The sequence below is a fragment of the Hoplias malabaricus genome, chromosome 1 (genome assembly GCF_029633855.1).
Source record: "Hoplias malabaricus isolate fHopMal1 chromosome 1, fHopMal1.hap1, whole genome shotgun sequence".
NCBI classification, from domain to species: domain Eukaryota; kingdom Metazoa; phylum Chordata; class Actinopteri; order Characiformes; family Erythrinidae; genus Hoplias; species Hoplias malabaricus.
The window spans coordinates 55204716-55219640 of NC_089800.1; the positions used below are offsets into that span (position 1 = coordinate 55204716).

The 14925-nt window shown below is 42.4% G+C and overlaps 1 protein-coding gene across 1 annotated transcript in view; it reads right to left on the reverse strand.

Annotated features, from left to right (window-relative positions):
- pacrg (PARK2 co-regulated) overlaps positions 1–14925 on the reverse strand; it is a 93207-nt gene that overhangs the window by 30857 nt on the left and 47425 nt on the right. The window contains exons 3-4 of the mRNA XM_066641474.1: positions 9844–10015; positions 6919–7068 (exon numbers count right to left, since the gene is read on the reverse strand). Of these exons, the coding sequence (XP_066497571.1) occupies positions 6919–7068; positions 9844–10015 (322 nt within the window). The remainder of the gene's footprint in view (positions 1–6918; positions 7069–9843; positions 10016–14925) is intronic.

Consider the following 14925-nt stretch of genomic DNA (forward strand, 5'->3'; position numbering starts at 1 on the left):
GAAGCGCTAAGACTGCTTGGTTAGTCCTTTGCAAAGTGGAGAGGACAAAATAAGTCATTGCAGAAAGTGCCGTTGTGACACCTGTGACAACTCTAATGAATGTTTTGTGGCTGACTGCCATCAAATCCTTACAGCAATGTTCCAAAATGCAGCGAAACACACTGTTACAGCAGCAAAAGAGGGCCAAACTACCCCTTAATTCTATTCACTTCAGGGGAGAGGCTGGATAATGAGGTGTCCACAGACTGAGAGAGTGATCTGTAAAGTGGGCGGAGCTAATCTGGGAAGGGGTAGGGCTTGAAAATATTCTCATCTACAAAATGGGGAACTGCAGAAAATATTTGAGAACCAATGGCCTATTCATTCATTCATTTATTCATTCATTCATTGTCGGTAGCCCTTATCCAGTTCAGGGCGGCGGTGGGTCTACTAACCCAGAATCACCAGGTGCAAGGCAGGAACACACCCTGGAGGGGGCGCCAGTCCTTTACAGGGCAACACACACTCACACATTCACATTAATTAATTAATTATTAATTCATCTTAAGAAACGTGAGTGTGGTCACCTCCTATGAATTATTTACTGTCTATTATGAATTATTTAATATCTGTGCATCTCAGGTAATGAAGTGATTATTCAGTAGCTGCTCTGAATACAAAGTGGTATAAAAAGTGGATAACATCTCCCTCCACACAGCTGACAGGATTGATTCCCAGCTCAGGCAGGAACACTGCGACACGCCACTGAGAGTGATTTCAAAAATTTCTAATGTGATTACAGTGTGAAACATGCCATGAATGAACACATGCATTCACTGTGTGTGATTTCACCTCTGATTTCTGTCGTTCTGAAGGGGAGAGGATGACGTGCGGAGTGTAAAGGGTTAACACAGAACTGTGTGGGATAAATTATTTAAAGCTAATTTAAGAACATTCAGAAAGGGTGTGTGTGTGTGTGTGTGTGTGTGTGTGTGTGTGTGCAGTGACTCTATCAGTGAGTGTGAGTGGTGTTGGGAGGTTAATGAAGTTCTCCCCTGCTGCACTGACCTTTCCTTAGTTAATACACACACACACACACACACACACACAGGCTTAGGAAGGAGGGACAGAATTCATACAGCACTGAAATGCACAGACACCAAGAAAAATGCTACACAAAGGATGTGTTTCAGTATGTAGTTTGCTCCCTTGCTCCCTATTCCCTACACAGGCAGCATTTTATCCAAAATCACAGCTTTAAAATAATTGTGTTGCTCCACTGAGCTGTAATAGGGAGAACAGAGCCGCTGTCGTTGCTACTTCAGGCTCAGCACTGCAGAACCTGCACTATGGAACGTCTGGATGAGGGTAGGGACTACAATGGCACTGCATTAGCAGTCATTTAAAAAGAAGCTACAGTTTGCTTTATGTCTCACAGGAAGCCTGAGCTTGACCTCCAACTCCCAGGCAGGTTTTGTGTGTGTGTGTGTGTGTGTGTGTGTGTGTGTGTGTTAGCATTGTAGGTTGTAGCGGCTGTAAATGATGCTTTAATAAAGGAGCGTATTAATTGGCTGTAAAGTGTGTGTGATGAGGTGTGGCGAGATCAGAACAGCTCCACCACACACACACACACACACACACACTTACTTAAAGCCTTCCCAATCCCAAAGTTATTACTATCGTTTTGTTTTATTATTTAAATTCAATTACAGATTTAATGAGTTCATTAAATAATTACATTTACAGGTGCCCTCCGCTCCGTCTCCTTCAGGAGAATGTTTTTTCTTTCAGCAAATTAAGACCTTACAGTAACTTTTCACCAAATTTACATCAGTGCCACAGCGTGGTGTGTGGAAATAAATCCTCTAAAAAATTCCCCACTGGAGTGTCAAGGCCAGTCCAGAAAGGAATGGCACACCCAGAGTACGAACTCCTTGCTGTGTACACGTGTGCGTGTAGATTTGTGTTTCCATGTCTCTGTGTCTCTTAGTTTACCCGTGTGTACCCCGGTTCACGTACGTCCCCCTCCACCGTCCTCCCGGCCCAGCCGAGACAAATACAGTGTAGCATGGATTTAAAGGTTAGTATTTTCCACACAGTTTTAAATAAATTAAAACATGTTGTAGAAAAATTATTATTATGCCAAAGCAGATTCTGTAATATATCAAACTTGAGTCAGTGCCATCTCAGCCCTGTTCAGAATGCCCGCTTTCAGCGCCTGTTCCTTTAAATGATAATGAGTCGCTCGCTGTTCACCCCGACCCCGAGCGCACAGCAGTGAGGAGCGAGGAGCAGAAGCTCTGGTTTTTAGCTGTTTTCATTCGGCTCTCTTTCTTCTCCGTTCTCGTTTTCTCCCTTTTTACTCAGTGCTCTTATTTCTCTGCGCTCGTTGTGTCTGTTTTGCTGTGTTTAACCTCGTCAGGCTGCCTCTAAACACTGCAGTGAGAGAGTGGATGGATTAATGGATGGTATATGTGTGTGTGTGTGTGTGTGTGTGTGTGTCTAAAACAAAGAGAGATTGTGCCAGTCAGCACAGCAGGGCTGGATGATTCTGTCACCACTGACCGATAACTACTGAAGGAGAGAGAGAGAGAGAGAGAGAGAGAGAGAGAGAGAGAGAGAGAGAGAGAGATTATTATTATGCCAAAGCAGATTCTGTAATATGTCAAACTTGAGTCAGTGCCATCTCAGCCCTGTTCAGAACGCCCGCTTTCAGCGCCTGTTCCTTTAAATGATAATGAGCCGCTCGCTGTTCACCCCGACCCCGAGCGCACAGCAGTGAGGAGCGAGGAGCAGATGCTCTGGTTTTTAACTGTTTTCATTCGGCTCTCTTTCTTTCTCTTTCCCTTGCACTTGTAGCACACACACTATGAACATAGTACACCATAAATTTCCACACACATTCACACTCAGGTCAGTCTGAGGTTGAGGTGTTACATGATTCACACACACACACACACACACACACAGAGAGAGAGAGAGAGAGAGACAGAGTCAAATTATTCATCTAACAATACATCTGAGACTTTCTCTCTCTCTCTCTCTCTCTCTCTCTCTCTTTCACGTGTGTAATCTGTGTATGTATTCTGCGTGTGTAATCTGCGTATGTAATCTGCATGTCTAAAGTGCATGTGTAATCTGCGTGTGTAACCTGGGTATGTAACCTGTGTGTGTAATCTGCATGTGTAATATGCATGTTTAACCTGCGAGTGTGATCTGCATGTGTAATCTGTGTGTGTAATCTGCGTATGTAATCTACGTGTCTAACGTGTGTGTGTAACCTGCGTGTGTAATCTGCGTGTGTAATATGCATGTGTAATCTGTGTGTGTAACCTGCGTGTGTAACCTGCGTGTTTAATCTGCGTGTGTAATCTGTGTGTGTAATCTGCGTATGTAATCTGCGTGTGTAACCTGCATGTGTAATCTGCGTGTGTAACCTGTGTGTGTAATCTGCGTGTGTAACCTGCATGTGTAATCTGCGTGTGTAACCTGCGTGTGTAATCTGCGTATGTAACCTGCGTGTGTAACCTGCGTGTTTAATCTGTTTGTGTAATCTGTGTGTGTAATCTGCATGTGTAATCTGTGTGTGTAACCTGCGTGTGTAACCTGCGTGTTTAATCTGCGTGTGTAATCTGTGTGTGTAACCTGCGTGTGTAATCTGCGTGTGTAACCTGGGTATGTAATCTGCATGCGTAATATGCGTGTGTAACCTGCGTGTGTAACCTGCGAGTGTGATCTGCGTGTGTAATCTGTGTGTGTGTAATCTGCGTGTGTATTCTGCGTGTGTAATCTGTGTGTGTAACCTGCGTGTGTAATCTGCGTGTGTAACCTGCATGTGTAATCTGCGTATGTAACCTGCGTGTGTAACTTTCGTGTGTAATCTGCGTGTGTAATCTGCATGTGTAACCTGAGTGTGTAATCTGTTATGTAATCTGCATGTGTAACCTGCGTGTGTAACCTGTTTATGTAATCTGCGTGTGTAATCTGCATGTGTAATCTGCGTGTGTAACTTGCATGTGTAACCTGCGTGTGTAACCTGCATGTGTAATCTGCGTGTGTAACCTGTGTGTGTAACTTGCATGTGTAACCTGCGTGTGTAACCTGCGTATGTAATCTGCATGTGTAACCTGCGTGTGTAATCTGTGTGTGTAACCTGCGTGTGTAATCTGCGTGTGTAACCTGCATGTGTAATCTGCGTATGTAACCTGCGTGTGTAACTTTCGTGTGTAATCTGCGTGTGTAATCTGCATGTGTAACCTGAGTGTGTAATCTGTTATGTAATCTGCATGTGTAACCTGCGTGTGTAACCTGTTTATGTAATCTGCATGTGTAATCTGCATGTGTAATCTGCGTGTGTAATCTGTGTGTAACTTGCATGTGTAACCTGTGTGTGTAACCTGCATGTGTAATCTGCGTGTGTAACCTGTGTGTGTAACTTGCATGTGTAACCTGCGTTTGTAATCTGCGTATGTAATCTGCGTGTGTAACCTGCGTGTGTAAGCTGCGTGTGTAAGCTGCGTGTGTAACTTGCGTATGTAATCTGCGTGTGTAACCTGCATGTGTAATCTGCGTGTGTAACCTGTGTGTGTAATCTGCGTGTGTAACCTGCATGTGTAATCTGCGTGTGTAACCTGCGTGTGTAATCTGCGTATGTAACCTGCGTGTGTAACCTGCGTGTTTAATCTGTTTGTGTAATCTGTGTGTGTAATCTGCATGTGTAATCTGTGTGTGTAACCTGCGTGTGTAACCTGCGTGTTTAATCTGCGTGTGTAATCTGTGTGTGTAATCTGCGTGTGTAATCTGTGTGTGTGTAATCTGCGTGTGTAACCTGCGTGTGTAACCTGCGTGTTTAATCTGCGTGTGTAACCTGGGTGTGTAACCTGCGTGTTTAATCTGTGTTTGTAATCTGTGTGTGTAATCTGTGTGTGTGTAATCTGCGTGTGTAACCTGCATGTGTAACCTGCGTGTTTAATCTGCGTGTGTAATCTGTGTGTGTAATATGCGTGTGTAATCTGTGTATGTAACCTGCGTGAGTAACCTGCGTGTTTAATCTGCGTGTGTAATCTGCGTGTGTAACCTGCGTGTGTAACCTGCGTGTTTAATCTGTGTTTGTAATCTGTGTGTGTAATCTGTGTGTGTGTAATCTGCGTGTGTAATCTGTGTGTGTGTAATCTGCGTGTGTAATCTGTGTGTGTGTAAACTGCGTGTGTAGTCTGCGTGTGTAACTCTATCATTGTGGAGTGTGCTGTACTGAAGTCTGATGATGTAAACACTAATAAAATAAATGAAACATAAACCAGTGGAATATACTGTGAACTCATAATGAAATTACACTGTAGCAATGTGTGAGGGCTCTGAGAGTTCAGTGTGTGTGTGTGTGTGTGTGTGTGTGTGTGTGTGTGTGTGTGTGTGTGTGTGTATGTGTGTGTATGTGTGTTAATTCTCTAGCATGACTGGAATTTCTCCTTTAATGCATCAATTACAGCGCAGTGTAATCTCACTGAGAGCAGAATTAATTAAGATTTCTAATGAATTATCCCATTATTACACACTGCCTTACTGAGCTGCAGATTAGAGAGAGAGAACGAGGGAGAGAGAGAGAGAGAGAGAGAGAGAGAGAGAGAGAGAGAGAGAGAGAGAGAGAGAGAGAGAGGGTGGCCAGAAGCGGGTGTGGGGAGGTGGGGGTCAGGGGGAAATCACCAATTTTTCCTGATGGGGGGGGACACATTGTCGACAGACTACACTGAGTGTGTTTATCTAAATTCAGACTTGGGTGTGTGTCTCTGTTTAAAAGTAGACACAAGTAGAATGAGATCATTAGATCAAACACACACACACACACACACACACACACACACACAACAACAACAGTTTTACACACACTGAGGACTAGAGCACTACATCCATCAGTGTACAAGAGCACTCCGGGGGCTCTGGGCTGTCAGACGCATTTGTTCTAACAGCACTGTGTGTGTGTGTGTGTGTGTGTGTGTGTGTGTGTGTCTGTGTGTGCCTTTTCCTGTCTGTGTGATGCACCCCTACATTTATCTCTGCCAGCCAAGGTGAGATCCAGCACATACCACCTGCTCTCTCTCTCTCTTCACAGGGTTACACACACTCACATCTACAGACACTTAGGAGTCTCCAATCCGTAGGGGATGAGGTGTATCCTGAACTGGATAAGGTTTACAGACAATGAATGAATGAATGAATGAATGAATGTAAATATACCAGTGTGTAATTTGTGATAACATTTATAATTATAATTATGTCATTAATCTTACAATAATGGAATTGCAATAAAGTAATTACATTACTGTTTACAGCAAAACCACCATAACATCTTTAAACAAGGGTTAAAATAAGGGTGAGATTTAGGGTTAAGGCAATTTGTTATATTATCACTGCTGCCTGTGTGTGTGTGTGTGTATGTGTGTGTGTGTGTGTGTGTGTGTGTGTGGTGAATTTACTGCATGGTAGAGCACATTTCTCCTTCATAAGAGCTGTTGCTGCATTTGATTAACGATTAGATTCATCATAGCCTGACAACATCGGAAGCATGCAAATTATATCTGTCACACACACACACACACACACACACACACACACAGGTCCAGCTGTGTTGCGGAGAGGTGGGTTTTGGGGGGGGTGTATTACTCAGTGCTGGTGTCTTGCTGAAACATGAGCCTGAATATCATCAGTTCTGCTGAATCTTTTTAAAGCATTTTTACAGATAAAGGATTAAACATAGAGGGGGGGGGGGGGGTTCTATCTCTGTGTGTAAGTAAAATACTGATATTTACTTTCCTGAGAATTCTCAAAGTTTAAATCATTAAGAACTAATTAGAAGTGTACCTTTATATGGGTAAAGAACCTTAAGATCCCTCAAAAACCCTGTGTAGCTCCAGACTGTGGTGTGCTGTACTGTGCTGTACTCACTGTTTTTGTTCTTGAATATGTTGAGGATGGGCAGGATCTGTCTGTAATAGGGCACCAGTGCCTCCCCCACCAGCTCGCCCGAGACCACCAGGTGCTGCAGGACCTTCAGGGTTGTACAGATCACCTGCTGGTTCCGAGTGTTCAGCGCATCTGCGAGAGGGAGAGAGAGGGGATGTACGTCAGGTGAGAGACCAGGGTGAGGCAGTTTCAGGGCGTTTTCACACTTGAGACTGGACTTGCGGTGGGCTCGTTTGCCAGAGGGGGATAGTTTTCTCGGGTGTGGATCCACACACAGCAACTAGTTTTGGAGAAAGTAGCGCCATCGGTTCCCTGCTTTTTCATTATTTCCCGTGAACATCAACACTCCAGTGGTGAGGAGCAGCGCTGTCTGTGATACAGGATATTTCTCCGTGCAGGACCCCCCCCACACACACACACACAAACACGGAGCCACTGTGGCTTTATCAGACGTGGGAAAGGGAAGCCATGAGTCAAAGCAATCATTCACAAAATGAACCAATCACTGCACCAAGGTCCAGAAAACCCCACCTCAGACCCCAGCTTTCAGAAGAACCAGAGGTGGGCTCTGGACCACTCCAAGTGGTCAGAAACAGCAGACTTGTGTCCAGAAATCAGACATCAGAGATCAAAGATCAGAAATCAGGGCCTGTGAATCTAGGAGAAAGTGTTGATTAATTTCTATAGAAGAATTAAAGACCACAGCCATCAACATTTACATCCTCCTGCTGAATTTATTGTAAACTACTGAAATATATCAGCACCGTATAAATTACTGGAATATATCAGCACATATAAACTACTGGAATATATCAGCACCGTATAAACTACTGGAATATATCAGCACCGTATAAACTACTGGAATATATCAGCACCATATAAACTACTGAGAAATGTCAGCACCATATAAACTACTGGAATATATCAGCACTGTATAAACTACTGGAATATATCAGCACCGTATAAACTACTGGAATATATCAGCACCGTATAAACTACTGGAATATATCAGCACCATATAAACTACTGGAATATATCAGCACCGTATAAACTACTGGAATATATCAGCACCGTATAAACTACTGGAATATATCAGCACCGTATAAACTACTGGAATATATCAGCACCATATAAACTACTGAGAAATGTCAGCACCATATAAACTACTGGAATATATCAGCACTGTATAAACTACTGGAATATATCAGCACCGTATAAACTACTGGAATATATCAGCACCATATAAACTACTGAGAAATGTCAGCACCATATAAACTACTGGAATATATCAGCACTGTATAAACTACTGGAATATATCAGCACCGTATAAACTACTGGAATATATCAGCACCGTATAAACTACTGGAATATATCAGCACCATATAAACTACTGAGAAATGTCAGCACCATATAAACTACTGGAATATATCAGCACTGTATAAACTACTGGAATATATCAGCACCGTATAAACTACTGGAATATATCAGCACCGTATAAACTACTGGAATATATCAGCACCATATAAACTACTGAGAAATGTCAGCACCATATAAACTACTGGAATATATCAGCACTGTATAAACTACTGGAATATATCAGCATCGTATAAACTACTGGAATATATCAGCACCGTATAAACTACTGGAATATATCAGCACCATATAAACTACTGAGAAATGTCAGCACCATATAAACTACTGGAATATATCAGCACTGTATAAACTACTGGAATATATCAGCATCGTATAAACTACTGGAATATATCAGCATCGTATAAACTACTGGAATATATCAGCACCGTATAAACTACTGGAATATATCAGCACCGTATAAACTACTGGAATATATCAACACCATATAAACTACTGAAAAATATCAGCACCATATAAAATACTGAAATATATCAGAACCGTATAAATTACTGGAATATATCAGCACATATAAACTACTGGAATATATCAGCACAGTATAAACTACTGGAATATATCAGCACTGTATAAACTACTGAGAAATGTCAGCACCGTATAAACTACTGGAATATATCAGCACCGTATAAACTACTGGAATATATCAACACCATATAAACTACAGAAAATTTCAGCACCGCATAAACTACTGAAATATATCAGCACCGTATAAATTACTGGAATATATCAGCGCGTATAAACTACTGGAATATATCAGCACCGTATAAACTACTGGAATATAGCAGCACTGTATAAACTACTGGAATATATCAGCACCGTATAAACTACAGAAATATATCAGCACCGTATAAACTACTGGAATATATCAGCACTGTATAAACTACTGAAAAAGATCAGCACCATATAAACTACTGGAATATATCAGCACCATATAAACTACTGGAATTTATCAGCACCGTATAAACTACAGAAATATATCAGCACTGTATAAACTACTGGAACATATCAGCACCGTATAAACTACTGGAATATAGCAGCACTGTATAAACTACTGGAATTTATCAGCACCGTATAAACTACAGAAATATATCAGCACTGTATAAACTACTGGAATATATCAGCATCGTATAAACTACTGGAATTTATCAGCACCATATAAACTAATGGAATATATCAGCACCATATAAACTACAGAAATATATCAGCACCATATAAACTACTGGAATATAACAGCACCGTATAAACTACTGAAAAATATCAGCACTGATCAAACCACTGAATTTGTTAGTCATTGGGCATCAGTGTTTACATTAAAGGTAGATGTATACAGTATATACACAAGTATACATTTGATTCTATAAAATAATTAACCCCAGTGTAATCTGGAGACTATCTTGTGGTTGCTATAGTTATGACGTTTATGGTGTTTATGATGTTTAGATGTTCTGATTCTAAATGCTGGGATAGACCTGAACTCACTCTTTAAGGGGATGATGAGCTGGGGGATGACGGGCAGGATTTTGTTGCCCCCGTGTTCCAGCATGTCATGGACTCCCTGCCGAGCGAAGAACTCATACGGGTGAAGCGTCTCACACAGACCATCAAAGAACAGAGGCAGGTAGTGATGATAGTCCAGCTTCTCAATCTCCACCTGTTCAACACACACACACAGACACACACACACACACAGAGACACACTTTATAATTACTGAATTACTGGGGCATACCGAGTGTCCATCCTGAACCTGGGGCTTCTTTACATTTAAGTTCCTAAAGATTCCCATCACCTCATCCACTGCGATTACTATCCTTCCTACTCCGGTTGTTTTAAAAGCCTTCAAACAGTTGGAGCGTCTGGAATTCATATCCTCAACTTCAAATCTGGAAAAATAGCCATTTAATGCATTTGCAAATTCAAACTTATTTCCTGTTATAATTTTCCTTTTTGGTCGAGACAAACTGTCATGTTCCTCATTGTGTCTCAGTGTTGTGTGCTGTTAGCCTTAAAGGCATTGTCCAGATGTTTCCTATATTGCATTTGTGATTTCCTTTAACAGCCCCTCTGCCTGTGGTTTAAATGCAACTCTCCTATTTTTAATTATAGGCCTAATGTCCTTTGTAATGTATTGCTAATTATTTGATCTGTTTTGGCCCTGTGAAGGACTGGCGCCCCCTCCAGGTTATATTCCCGCCTTGCGCCCAATGATTCCAGGTAGTCTCTGGACCCACCGTGACCCTGAACTGGATAAGGGTTACAGATAATGGATGAATGAATGAATAATCTGTTTTGTTGGTCTTAATGTCTGCACACTTATATACAGAATAATCTCCTCTTGCACTATGTACTATCTCAACCATGATCTATACTCTCTGCTGTCCACACCTTAACTTCATTTGCCTCGGGTTCACTCCTTTTCACTTTTATCTTATATGTGGGAATTAAATACACCGCGTTATGATCAGATGAAGCGATTGGTGTTATTCTAGATTCATCAGCTTTCCCATTATTTACACAGCATTTGTCCAACGCATTATCCTTCCTTGTTTGTTTCTCAGCATATTGATAAAACCCAACATTACTGTATCCAGTTTACATTGATACTATAGCTGGGGCATCTGGATGTATTTGCTGCTGTTGATGTGCACAGTCCACAGTCACAGAGGCTGCCACTGGGAGGATCATAAACAACAAACAGCTGGATACAGACAAGTTCCTGTGGCAGATAAAAGGGTCTCAAAGTTACACTCAATAGTTCAAGATTTTTGTTACATATTCTTTCATTAATGGTGCATTGCAGTCACCAAAGCTCCTCTCCATAGACGAGTATGAAATGAAATGTGATGCTTTGGAGCAGCTGCACATGAGTCTACCCTCACTGTGCTCAATGCCAAGTGTTGACCAGAGGGATATACACCCACAGCATTCACATTTGGCCAGAGAATCTGTGTCCTCTGAAGTGCCTGGAATCTGGGGTGTTTGTGTGTGTGTGTGTGTGTGTGTGTGTAAAATAATTTTGGAAGGAATAAACTTTCTTTCCCTGAGTATTTAATTAACTTTATAAAGAAGCATAGGGCATTCACACACACACATACACACACACACACACACACACAGTGTTCTGCTATACTCGTGAGAACCGTCCACTGCAATAATGAAACCTGTATCTAAGTAAAACTACACCTAACCTTGGCCTTAACCTCAGTAACAAAAGTAAATCATTTCACTTTTATATTTTCACATTAAAGCACAAATTTTGCAATAAAAAAACAAAACATTAGAATTTGTGAAGAAACCAAAATGTCCTCACGATAAAATCAAATCTGAGATACTCATGTCCTTATGAGGGGTCCTCACAAATATTTAAAAACACATCCCACACAACAAGCCAGGCAACTTGTTGACACTGCAATGTGAAAAACACAGAATGGGACGGGCCCTGAACCTAAACGGCATGCTTGATTGGATGTGCTGGATGGCATCCTCTCATTGCTCAGCAAAGATAAAATAGCTGTAAAACATGAGCGAACTTAAGTCTGTTCACACAGGGAAGTCCTGTACAGACCACACAGCACACGGTACAGAACAAGGCGTGTTGGTGGAAAGCTCTGTTTCTGTAGTTTAAGGTGGAATTTGGAGTTTGTGGGGGTCTCAGATTGTTGTTCTGTTGTTACACTTTAAAAACAATGTGCTCCAACTGCAGTTACTTTCCAGAGAGAGCAGGATTAGTGCTGATTAACTGGGTTTAGTGCAGTTTGTGAAACATAATACACACTCAAATACTCCATAATCACATGCTCAAACTGTGACATCGCCAGCTCCTACACACACACACACACACACACCCACCCACACACACACACACACACACACACACACACACACACACACACACACACACACACACACACCACACACACACACACACACACACACACACATGCATGCCCAGAGAGCAGCTGGGGGTTAGGTTCTCAAGGGCATCTCAAGGGGACTTTGTCTGTTTATGAACCCAGCCCCCACAGCGCCCCCTGCTGGTGAGGTATCCTTGGTTCCATTAGAACTTGTGGCAATGCCGGAGGGGTGGGGGTTCACTGAAGACTTTAAACTGTTCATCAGTGAAAAAAATAATCTGATTTTGGTCAATTTTATCATCATTAATATTTCCTCAAATAGTCCAACTCTAAATATGTTAATAATCCATTGTGAGGATTCAAACACACATCAGTGTGTGTGTGCGTGTGTGTGCGTGTGCATGCGTGTGCGAGTATGTGTGTGCGTGTGTGTGCGTGTGTGTGTGCATGTGTGTGTGTGTGTGCGTGTGTCTGTGTGTCTGTGTGCGTGTGCATGTGTGTGTGGGTGTGTGTGTGTGTGCATGAGAGAGTTAATGTGGCTCCCCTTTAGCCTTCAACACAGACAGAAAGAACAAGAATAAATAGAGACCAGTAAGAGTCAAGAGGAACTTACAGAGAAATCTACACTCATCTATTAAAGAGAGAGAGAGAGAGAGAGAGAGAGAGAATGAGAGAGAGAGGAAGGGATGGAGAGAGAGAGAGAGAGAGAGAGAGGTTGGTATGGAGAGAGAGAGTGAGAGAGTGATAGAGAGAGACAGAGAGAGAAAGAGGAGGGGATAGAGACAGAGAGAGAAAGAGGAGGGGATAGAGAAAGAGAGAGAGAGGTTGGGATGGAGAGAGAGTGAGAGTGAGAGAGATAGAGAGAGACAGAGAGAGAAAGAGGAGGGGATAGAGAGAGAGAGAGAGAGAGAGAGAGAGAGAGAGAGAGAGAGAGAGAGAGAGCGAGAGGCAAAGAGACAGAGAGAGGAGGGGATGGAGATAGAGAGAGACAGACGGAGGGTCAGAATGCCGAAGGGGTTTGATGTGACAGTGTTGTCGTTTAGGTTGCCAGGAGTGATAAGGCGGTTGCCATGACGACAGGGCAGCATCCACCGGTAACTGAACAGAAGCTTCAAACACAGTTAGAGAAAAAGACCATACGATGGAGTAGATGAGAAATGAAAGAGGAGAAACAAAGTCGATTACTGCAGAGAAAACACACACACACACACACTGGAGTAACAGCACAGTAAACCAATGTTTGTCTCTGAAAAGGACACAGTGTCATTGACGCAAAGCACTTAATTGTGTCAAACATGAGATTTTTGTAAAATATAAATGAGTGAGTGAGTGAATTACAAACATGACTGTACATCTATGCTTCACATCCAAATTCCCCAATTATACAACTATACACACATGATCTCTCCTCTCTTGATCCTGAGTGTGAAGCCCATGTCCCCCTTACCCCTCCACCTCCGTGTCTCCTTTCTTGGGGTCTCAGTTCTTGTTGAGACAGAGGGTGGTGTGGGGGTGAAGTGTGAGAGTGACATCACCCTGAGATTATTATTACGCTCCAAATAGAGGGTTGTGTATCGCCTTGTGAATCACCAGTGAGATGATGTCTCAGGAGTTAATGCAATTACACTGTAGTACCTGATACTACTGCAACATTTAAGGTGGAACTGGAAGTTTGAACAGAATCTGAGCTGAGCTCCATATCACAGAAGCGTGAGGAGAGGGGGGTAATCTCTGATTGTGGAACTCTTCTGAAGGAGAATGAGGTTCTAAATGTAACTAAAGTCCAGCAGCTCCTCTGATATCACTGCAGACTGGTGCAGAGCTGCTACAGAGTGGCGCTAGTCGCCTGGGAGTGAAGCGCTGCTCTGTTTTATTTGTGTTCTGATGAAGTATCAGGGAGTTGAAGGGTCGTCCTGTGTCGTAGGGGGAGATTTAACCACTGCGCCCTGTAACTCAGCTCCAAGAAATGAGAGGACACTCCAAAATGAGAAAATCAGAAATGGGATTGGGTCTGAATGTAGGGTTCTGTAGCTTCTCGCTGGGTTTTAAGGGATTGTACCAGCGCTCTGCACAGCACCTCCGACCCAGCCTCAGTGAATATGTAAGATCATATTAGTAGGTGGAGCCTGGAGAGGTCAGTTTGATGGAGACGAGGACTAAATGGTGTTCGGCTGCTGCAGCTCAGCTCTGATCCTTCAGGAGGAGGGTGAGAGCGCTCAGAGAGAAACTGGAGGAATAACACAAACAGAGCGGGGGTGAAATATGAGCTTTATTATTTCTTTGTGTTGTGGAGACAGCAGGGTTTTGTCATAGGCTGCTTTGCCCACAAACAAACACACACACACACACAAACACACACACACACACACACACACACACACACAACCATGTCTCACTGCTGTTTACACAGATCTATGCAGAACAGATGGAGTATGGCATTTTATTCTTCTGCTCTTTATGTATATAAATATTTACAAAAGTTATATAGCAGAACTCGGCTTTGTGTGTGTGTGTGTGTGTGTGTGTAAAGTCATATATAATGTAAGGGAAGTGTTGTGAATGATGAATGATTTGTTTTGGCAGTGTGTTACTAATTCTGAGCCTGGTTCAATATTCAATACCACTTCCCACAAACACAGGCTTAACCCATTAACTCTAATACTCACTCCATCAATTAAACAGAGAGAGAGAGAGAGAGAGAGAGAGAGA